A 9,605-nucleotide genomic window follows, 5' to 3' on the forward strand; every position below is an offset into this window, starting at 1 on the left:
ACTCTCAACATTGTTTAAGTGGTCTATCATCAACTCAAAGTATTAGTGGTTTGATTTTTTTGGTCAGTTTCTGGTGGCAGCACGATCTGTGTGCCTTTTTGGAGACAGACAAAATGTTTCTTGCTCTGGAGCACAGGACAAGCAGAGCAGCAACTGCGCCGTGGGTCAGCAATGACCAGTATAAGGTAAAGTACCTGCATGCGGAGTATGGTTATAATTGAAGTTTGTTAGCCATCTGGCTGAGCCATCTATATGCTGAAATTCGGCCAAAATGACGCGATTTTTGCAAACAAATGCCAGAATGGTTGATACATCAGTGAGACAGTCTCAAACAGCAAGGATACGAAGCTTAAAAACACCTAACAATACGGCTATTCCGCCCAGTAAACGCATAGAGCAATCCAATGCATGAAATAGGCACTCACGTGATCGAAATTCAAATCGCGGAAATACCCGTAAAGTCGCTTTCATTTCTGAATAGGAATCAAGTAGTGTGCTCCTTTTGTAAATATTTGTGTTAATTGTTCACTCAGGCGTGGTCTGGGCCAGTGTAGGTGTGTTTTATGCTGCGATGGCATCAAGGGAGAGTCTCAGACTACTGGGCTAATCGAGATGTTGAACCTAATGCACACAAACTGATTGTCACTTGATTCTAAGTGATTTTAATGTAATTGGAATAGATTATGGTTGTATTTTCCGAGATTTGAATATCGATCACGTGAGTACCTATTTCATGAATTGGATTGATCTATGCGTTTACTGGGCGAGATAGCCGTATTGTTAGGTGTTTATAAGCTTCGTATCCTTGCTGTTGGAGACTGTCTCACTGATGTATCAACCATTCTGGTATTTGTTTGCAAAAATCGCGTCATTTTGGCCGATTTTCAACATATAGATGGCTCAGCCAGATGGCTAACAAGCTTCAATTATAACCATACTCCGCATGCAGGTACTTTACCTAGTACTGGTCATTACTGACCCACGGCGCAGTTGCTGCTCTGCTTGTCCTGTGCTCCAGAGCAAGAAACATTTTGTCTGTCCCCAAAAAGGCACACAGATCGTGCTGCCACCAGAAACTGACCAATAAAATCAAACCACTAATACTTTGAGTTGATGATAGACCACTTGAACAATGTTGAGAGTGAATATCGTGGCATACGAAGAACCCTACGAACTGCTGCGACGAAAAATCACGTGATTTTAAGACATTTCACATTTGTATCGTTTTCTACCAGAAGAAAGTGACAAATTTGGCTGCCACGCTGGTGTTATTCAAGTTACACTTAGCCTAACACATGACAATAGTTAGGTAGTTGATTGGAGGATGTCGATTTTTCGCGTTGCGGACCCTACGGCATAGGCCGGCTTTGGGGTATACAAATACAAAAAGAAGTGAAATTTAATCGAAAACAGCCAAACTGTAGTGCGGCCCTCAGAAAGGCTATGGTGAAAAAAGATGTGAAATCCAAAATCGTGGCCAAGAAATGGCTGTGATGGTAGGTTAATGGTAAAAAATTTAACGTAGTTGCTATTCGTCCGGTCCCGGAGCAACAGTTATTCTTCCGGCACTCATCACGTGATCTATAATTTACTCACGTGATCTATTATTTACCGCGAGATTTACCGCGTGGTGGCTGTCAAGGATTTCCCAGGCAGGTGATGACCAACACAAGCTCCGATATACAAGTAGGAAGTCAATTTGGGTCATTTTCAGCCTTAGAACAGGAGATAAAAAATTATCAGAAGCGGCATTTTGTTCAGTTTTCTACTAGAGACAGCAGAACGATTAAAGCAGCCAAGCCGAGAGCCAAGCAGAGAGCACCCAATAGAACCTTTAACCCCAGCTTGGTCTATTCTGAAATCACCTATTGTTGTGTTGAAGGAGGAAAGAAGTACAAAAGTGAAAGCAAAGGAGAGCGCCCTAACCAACTGTAAGTTGCCATCATAGCTCTCGGTGGCTATTCACTGTGCACATCATTTTTGCTACTGCAAGTAGCTATCATAGTTTGCGTGTGAGTGAGAGTGAGGGAAAGAGACACACAGCTGTATTGTGTATGACATAATCATGATAGAATAACTCAGTTTCTGCTGGGCAAATTAGTTTGCATCTGAGTGAAAAATGCTGTAAATTACAGGCCACCTTTATTTCTTTCTGTCCACATCAGTGTTTATACACCTATCCCCCCTCCCAGGCATACATGGGAGAATAGTGGGGGTTTGATCTAATTTGAACTTAAAATTTACCCCACTTGTGACTTCAAAAATGTCAAGTGGTTGCCTCCTTTAGAATTTATTGGCAGAAGGAAGAAAAGTAGCTAGTCTTGAGTAGTGAACTCTACTTTAGAGTTCTTAAAGCAAATTCAGGTTTATTTGATTTGTACTTGCAATGTACAATAATGCAGATCGTTTGTGGAATTTGTGTAAGCACATAAAATTTGAAGAGTGATTGAAAATCTTTTAATAGTCAACTGCTGTTATCCTTCTTCCATAGATATCTATCTTGATTTGGACTAGGGCTGAAATAAATGTCCAAATGCACTCTCTGAAGCTTCTTTTGGAAATGCTACCGAAGCTTCAAAGATGTAGTGTCAGCAATTAATGAACACAATTGATGGTTATTAGTTTGTATACTGTAGTACAAGCTCTCACTTTGTTACAGCTCTAGCAGAACCACTTTTAAACTCTATAATTATACCAACATGTAATACAAGTTGCCCACCAAAGTTTTATACTCAAGGAACTACGTAGTTTAACATGCTAGTATCCATGGTAACAAAGCTTTGGAAGGTTAAAGCAGTAGTCGAATGTTGTGAAACCGAACAAAGGTTCGAAGTTTTGGATTATTTGTCTCAGCCCTAATTTGGACTATACAGTAAATAAATATGTTTATCGTAAGGCAAGAAATTTAATTGCAAAATTAGTTAGACAAAGTTAATTGTTAGTCTCTCATTCCCATTCACATTGTTATTTCCCACCTCATCACAGAAAGTTTACCGAAATGGTGTCTCAGTGCAGCCTCTTGGCATCTTTAAAGTTTGTAACTAGCTATATAGAACAGACAAGAATTTTGCATTCTGAGTCATGTGAGATATCCAACTAGACTACAAAAATATAGCTCAATCTGTCCACTTGTAATGTTGCAAAGAGGATGACAAACTAAATAACTTTACGGTGCCTTATTTATTATTTAAATGCATTTTTGTTTTAGCACTATTAAAAAGGATTGCCCAGCTGAGATCAAGATACGGGCATCACAGGATGGAAGGCACCTGGTAGTGACTTCAATCAACTCCAACCATAATCATAAACTTAGCAAGGTCAGTCATTTTACTTTGGCTTGTTATCGTATTTGCAAAAGGGTATATAGTGATCCGGGTATGACCAGATTAATTTGGAAGAGTAGTAGATCCTAAGCAAAATCTGAAGTTAAATTTCCCATCTCCCCAGGATTATGATGCATTTATACCATACATTATTCAGAATATCATTCATAACAACCAAAACATAACTAGATTGGTACTCGAATAATTGGGTGTGGCTCCATGTTAGCATAACTTACAACAAACTTGATGGCACACTATAGTTATGTACAAACAACAACACGATAAGTGGGGGTAGTTCCATGCATATACCTGTAGAGCAGCACATTTTTCAATAAGTGGGTGTGGCTGTACATATCTCCAAGAATAACAAAATGCATTCTTGAATCGTAAGGTGGTGGGTGGCTCCTAATTTGTCATTTTGCATGTGATTTCATTCATGTATTCTATGAAGCATGAGAGACCCACTTGACCCAAGCAAAATATGACCCGAATGTCCCAGATAATCTGAATGACTCAACCCACTTACAATGCTGATGGATAGTGTTTTGACGCTGCAGTTTGTATGAGAAAGCTCTAGATTGCATTTTTACTGTGATCATCTTGTTTCATGCTTTAGGTGTTATTTGGACATAATCCCCAGCAGAGGCGACTAGATGTTACTTTACAAGATGAGGCTACCACCATGGTAGTAGAATTAAAAGCGGATAAGAAACTAGTGCAACAACATATGTCGGCGAAGAGTGGAAATGTGGTGATACTGAAGGATATACATAATTTAGCCACTCGTGCGCAAGCAGCAACAGACAAAAACAAAGCCTTAGAAGACGCTATACAGGAATTAAAGAAGCCCCCAGGTTGGTAATAGTATTGATTTAAAATAACTTATTAACTTTTTCTAGGTGCAATAGTTGAAGTCACGGTAAATGATGATAACGTGTTATCTGGAATTTATTTTCAAGATGCTTATATGGTTGAAAACTATAAGCGATTCCCAGAGATGTTGTTCATCGATGCAACACACAAACTGAATGAACTCAGAATGCCCTTATATGTTTTACTAGTTGAAGATGGAAATGGAGAAAGTCAGATTGTATCACTGTGGTTGGATGCAAATGAAGATGCAGTTACCATTACAGCAATGGCATTGATATTCAAGAACCACAATAAAGATTGGGTAAGAACACTAACCATCATGTCCGACAAAGATTTTACGGAAAGAAATGTGCTTCTGCAAGAGTTCCCCGGTGCTAAATTGTTGATCTGCTTGTATCATGTTTTAAGGACCTTTCGGAGAGAGATCACCAGTAACAAAATGGGCATTACAGCAGCAAAGAGGTCACATGTGCTAGACATCTTGCAAAGAATGTCATATGCTACTAACGAAGAAGCCTATTTTAGTGCTTACGAAGAATTAAAACAAACTAAGCTCAAAATAGTGCTGGATTATTTCAATGACAATTGGCATGAAATAAGAGATGAGTGGGTGTGTGGCTTAAAAGATGAGAACTTGATGTTTCAAAACCATACCAACAATCGTGTGGAGAGCATTAACCAGAAGTTGAAGTCTGTTATGTCAAAGTTTGCACGTCTCCCTCAGTTTTGCCGTGAATTGTTGAAGGTTCTGTCAAGTCTTCATGTAGAACGAGACCACAGAGCCATTACACTATTTCAGAAGACTCCTTCCCAGCCATTTCCTAAAGGTTCTGTCAAGAGTCAGTACATGCAGGTGGTCACTCCCTTTGCCCTCTCTTACATAGTAAAGCAGATTGATTTGGTTAGTAAGGTTAAGTTGAAACCAGAGGAAGGTGATACATACGAGTGTGAATCATCAAGCAAAATTCACATTTCTGCATCTTCAGAAGATTGTAATTGTTCTTTTAGAAAAGCAATGCAGCTGCCGTGTAAGCATATATTAGCCGTTTGCCAAAAGTCTAATTTTCCACTGTTCCAGCCTGCATTGTGTGCGGAGCGTTGGACACTAGAGTACTACAGATCAAGCCAGCTTATTTTACAGGATCAGAATGAACACTATGTGTTTACGGATGGAGATTCTATCCCTGTTAGCATGGTTACACAGCCAAAGCGTGCAGTGCTTTCTCAGCATGAGAAGTTTAGGAAAGCGAATAGGATTACTCAGAGATTGGCTACGTTGGCATCGGAAGTATCCATGAAGGACTTCAACTCAAGGCTTGCTTGTTTAGAAGAGATTGCAAAAATTTGGGAACGAGGGGATCATGTGTCAGTGGAATGTTGTGATGGAGTAGAAAGTATAGCTAATGATGGTTAGTTATAAAAATTTTGTGGAAGTTAGTTACCTGGCTAAGACACTGATAATTATACACCTTGAAAATTTGTATGTCTTCAGTACAATTGTGCTCAAGTTGTAGAATACCGTGAAGGTATATACTGTTGTAGGAAAAAATGTCTCACTAATTTTAGAGCTGGTGGCACCCCCATAAAGCTCTGTTTGTGATTGATTAGTAACCTAATAATTAAAGATGAGAACTTGAATATTCATTGTGATGAATACTCTGTTAGAGTGAATATTTTTCAATTTGAGCTTTGGTGTACTAATTCTATATTAACACTTTGAAATTGCCACCAAGTCACGTGTAATTACTCATATGATTACTCATAAAATTTACTGTACTGTATTTAGGGATCGTGGATGTTCGAGGCTCATCTATTAGAACATTTTGCAGAATTGTTTATGGATAATTAACACAGAAACATCTTTAAGGCAATTATAACCCTCAAACCATTTCTAACAATTTTATTAATTACTCTATGCTAGGTGCTACCTGATTAATTACTTCTAATTTTCATACTCAAAAAGTCAATATTATGTACATTGAACTTATAATTTGTGTGATATTTTAGATGATTTGAGCACTGTTGATGCTTTAGATGAGATAGCTAATGTGGAGGATCATGGTGCGAATGAACACCATGACAGTGACCATGATGACACACCTGATGATATATCCATTGCAGAAGAAAATGAAAGAAGTGCTGCAAGACAAGATTCTACAAACGAACAAAGTTTTGAGATTTCCCTTCATGACTATCCAGAAGTGTCTCAAAGTGTTACTATGAAACAGCATATTCAAACAGATCCATCTGATGCTACTACTGTTGTTGAGTCTCTCGATTGTTCTGGAGGTACATGCATACCTTATTTAATTCATCAGTGCATGCATACTACTTTTTTCATAGCCATAGACATATCTACCGTACAGCTACCTAGTGCATGAAGAAAAGGGGAAGACCGAAAGGTGGAGATTTGACGGTTGTTGGCTTACCAAAGAAGAAGAAAGCATTTAACAAGCCTGTTGCATTCCTTAAGATGCATCCTAGAGATCAAGAGAGAGGTATAATGTTATGTAAAATGTTAATGTAGGTTCCCCAACAACTCAACATAATGGAAATGACCAGCACGTATTAAATCCTTTTTTATGTTTGAGTGAATGAGTACAAAGAAAATCTAAATTTGTCTTCTTGGTTTTTGCCTTTTAATTTATTTTAGTGCTATAGAACACCCACCGCCATCTCTACCACGTGTTATTTTACTACCAGCATAAAACAATTACCCAAAGCATGTAATTAAGCATATACTCAAAGCTTTGTGTGTCAATGCCAGGTTTGTCAGTTATAGTCAAATTATACAGGTGGCAGAGTGAAGGTGATGGAGAGTACGTGTTGATATTTGAAGTAAACTCATCAGTCTCCACCCAGATATTGAAAAATCCATAGTATGTCAAGGATAATGAAGCCACTGGATATCTGTTTTGATTTAACATCCAACACTTTATACGTAATTTATGTTAGGAGTTGTGATCAAATATAGCATGCTGGCATTTATTATAGGAGAAGACGTCTCACTTTGAAGTCTCACTTTGCTCACTCAAAATAAACTTTGTGACTGATGTCTTGTAAAAATTTATTTTTCAGCCAATAATGGTTAAAGCAAGTTGGTTAATGATTGAGTACTATTAATGATGTAATATTACAAGTTAATTTTCCACATGCATGCCTTCTGTTATATTACAGTTTGTTTGGTACATATGCAGGTGTATTGTGAGTTCTTCACCACTGTACACAACATAAGGCACACATTTTCTCTAAACACGTGTACACTCCTTGTGTTAAAATTCAAGCATTTGTGAGTTCTTCGTATTTATTCTATGGTTTATGAGACATGTGAGATGTGACTTAAAACATACAGACTTCTTTCTTCTAAATATTCAGGGGGCAGAGTTCAACAAATTATAATTCCACCCAAAGTATAGCTGAGTAATAAAATCCCTGAAATTTGTTTATTACGTAATTGAACTTTTTAAGATAACCTGATTTCCATGCACACAAAATCAAACTGACGTTTTTAGGATAGCTAATCTATTAGACTATCATTTCCCACTGTGTCCTTGTCTGAGTTGTGACGAGTCTGGTTTTTTCATCAGACCCCGTAGAAGCCACAAGTAGTTGTTTGGTGTCATTCAATGGCCATGGCTCTGCTGGAACAGTGTTATGTGTGACTTGTCAGTCTTGTCCTTTATCATTTGGAAGTACAAGGAGAGTCCGTAGAGAGTCAAACGTGGACCTCAGTAGTACAATCATCTTTGACACTTCATTTTCCCCTATATAAAGCCCTCCCAAGCCCACCACACCTGTGATATCAATGCCTCTTGAAAAACAGTCTGTAAAAAACTTATACACCCACAGCTTATAAATGGTATAAATTCTTTTGCTTGCATACCACAATACTAACAAAGCTTTGTACGTGGAAGCTGGGTTTTGTCAAATGCATGCATGCAGTTACATAATTTATTGTTACTGTATGCTTTCAGTGTATAGACCTATATTTCTGCTTGAAATTTTTCATGGAAACATGATCCGTGTATTCTAAATTTGTGTATTCTAAATTGCTAAACATGGATGCATGTACTTTCATTTTCCTTTGTTTAGCAATGCTGGAATGGTTTGTCTCCAAGTCTTCTGTTGTCAAGGCCATGAATGAAGGCTTACCCTTAAGTGAAGACGAGATTGAATTTAGACCCATGATGTTACCAAGCGCATGTATTGATGAGAATATTAACATATCTAGAATTAGAAAGTACTTCACCAATCTTTCATGGAGCAAGGTATTACAAGCCATTGAATCAAAAAGAAGTATGAAGTATTATTGCCTTGTGTGCGAATGTGATTTGGAGGAAGAGGAAGGATCACTGTCCATTTGCTGCGATGGATGTTTACAATTGGCACACTTGCGTTGTGCTGGATTAAAAGCAGTCCCAAAACAGAAGGAGTGGTTTTGCTATCTGTGCAGAAGTTCTGTGCATGCAGAACACCAATGCAGCAGAGGTGGAGTGTCAATACATAAACGTTTCTCAAAGCAAGACAACAAGAAATCCAAATTGAATAGATCACCAGCTGTTGCAACAGACAGCTGTATCACAGTTAGTTCAGATGAAGGTTCTCAAAGTGACAAAGAAGAAGCATTTAATGTCACCTCAGGGTCAAGGGTATTGTATTCTGATTTTGATATTCTTAAAAATCCCATGCAATGGTTGGCTTAATAGACGTTTAGTTAATGCTGGACAGGATTTGCTTAAAAAGAAATTCCCTCAATTTGGTGGTTTTCGAGATGTTGGGAAAATGCTAACAAACACTTTTGAGCAAGAAGATGAAGAGTTCATACAGGTATTACATTGTTATGAATCTCACTGGGTGTTGGTGACAAATAAGGATTGCAAAGAAAAGCAAGTCATGGTTTATGATAGCAATCGTAGTGGAGATGTTTCCTTTGACACGAAAAGAGCGATAGCTTCCATGATTAGGACACCACACTCATATTTCTTCTTGACATTTCAAGATGTTCAACAGCAGGATGGTGGCTCTTGTTGTGGTCTTTTTTCTTTGGCATTTGCCTATTCACTGTGCAGTGGAATTGATCCTGCCAAAATAGTATACAAGCAAACTGAGTTTCGCAATCATTTTTTACAATGTCTAAAGAATAGAGCAATCGATAAATTTCCACAGGAAGATATAATGAAGGTTCCAGGCAAGGCAATACTGCGGAGAGTAAATGTTTTTTGTTTGTGTCGTTTACCTGATGGTAGAGATCCCATGATCAGGTGTTCTAAGTGTTCCAAGCCATTTCATCGTTCTTGCGTTACTTTTGATGATACTACATCCTCTGTGTGGTTTTGCTCTATTTGTACATGTGCTAGTGGTATTCGTTAGTGACTCAGCAGACATAACAAACATCTTTGGAACATGTTT

At 38.1% G+C, this 9,605-nt stretch overlaps 2 protein-coding genes across 5 annotated transcripts; both read left to right on the forward strand.

Annotated features, from left to right (window-relative positions):
* The first annotated feature begins 1,524 nt into the window (after positions 1-1,524).
* On the forward strand, positions 1,525-4,631 carry LOC136247980 (zinc finger SWIM domain-containing protein 3-like). Its single transcript, XM_066039798.1, has 5 exons — positions 1,525-1,931; positions 3,209-3,317; positions 3,940-4,177; positions 4,223-4,497; positions 4,605-4,631. The coding sequence occupies exons 1-5, from the start codon at positions 1,660-1,662 to the stop codon at positions 4,629-4,631; spliced, it is 921 nt and encodes a 306-aa protein (XP_065895870.1). The 5' UTR covers positions 1,525-1,659.
* Positions 4,631-8,870, forward strand: LOC136244192 (uncharacterized). 4 transcript variants are annotated; one of them, XM_066035741.1, is made up of 5 exons: positions 4,631-5,605; positions 6,204-6,485; positions 6,540-6,694; positions 6,992-7,137; positions 8,289-8,870. In XM_066035741.1, the coding sequence occupies exons 1-3, from the start codon at positions 4,636-4,638 to the stop codon at positions 6,575-6,577; spliced, it is 1,290 nt and encodes a 429-aa protein (XP_065891813.1). In that variant the 5' UTR covers positions 4,631-4,635; the 3' UTR covers positions 6,578-6,694; positions 6,992-7,137; positions 8,289-8,870. The 4 variants fall into 4 exon arrangements, with proteins under 4 accessions (XP_065891813.1, XP_065891821.1, XP_065891828.1 ...); XM_066035749.1 differs by having other exon boundaries at positions 6,992-7,075; XM_066035756.1 differs by lacking the exon at positions 6,992-7,137.
* The last annotated feature ends 735 nt before the right edge of the window (positions 8,871-9,605 follow it).

The sequence above is a fragment of the Dysidea avara genome, chromosome 2, assembly GCF_963678975.1.
Source record: "Dysidea avara chromosome 2, odDysAvar1.4, whole genome shotgun sequence".
Taxonomy (NCBI): Eukaryota; Metazoa; Porifera; class Demospongiae; order Dictyoceratida; family Dysideidae; genus Dysidea; species Dysidea avara.

What these genes read in the sequence shown, in the direction of transcription:
- LOC136244192 (XM_066035741.1), top strand. Translation starts at nt 4,636, where the DNA reads ATGGGCATTACAGCAGCAAAGAGGTCACATGTGCTAGACATCTTGCAA. An exon ending in AGAAAGTATAGCTAATGATG is followed by an intron (nt 5,606 to 6,203) that starts GTTAGTTATAAA and finishes GTGATATTTTAG; the next exon opens with ATGATTTGAGCACTGTTGAT. An exon ending in GTCTCTCGATTGTTCTGGAG is followed by an intron (nt 6,486 to 6,539) that starts GTACATGCATAC and finishes CTTTTTTCATAG; the next exon opens with CCATAGACATATCTACCGTA.
- LOC136247980 (XM_066039798.1), top strand. Translation starts at nt 1,660, where the DNA reads ATGACCAACACAAGCTCCGATATACAAGTAGGAAGTCAATTTGGGTCA. An exon ending in GGAGAGCGCCCTAACCAACT is followed by an intron (nt 1,932 to 3,208) that starts GTAAGTTGCCAT and finishes TTTTTGTTTTAG; the next exon opens with CACTATTAAAAAGGATTGCC. An exon ending in GGAATTAAAGAAGCCCCCAG is followed by an intron (nt 4,178 to 4,222) that starts GTTGGTAATAGT and finishes AACTTTTTCTAG; the next exon opens with GTGCAATAGTTGAAGTCACG.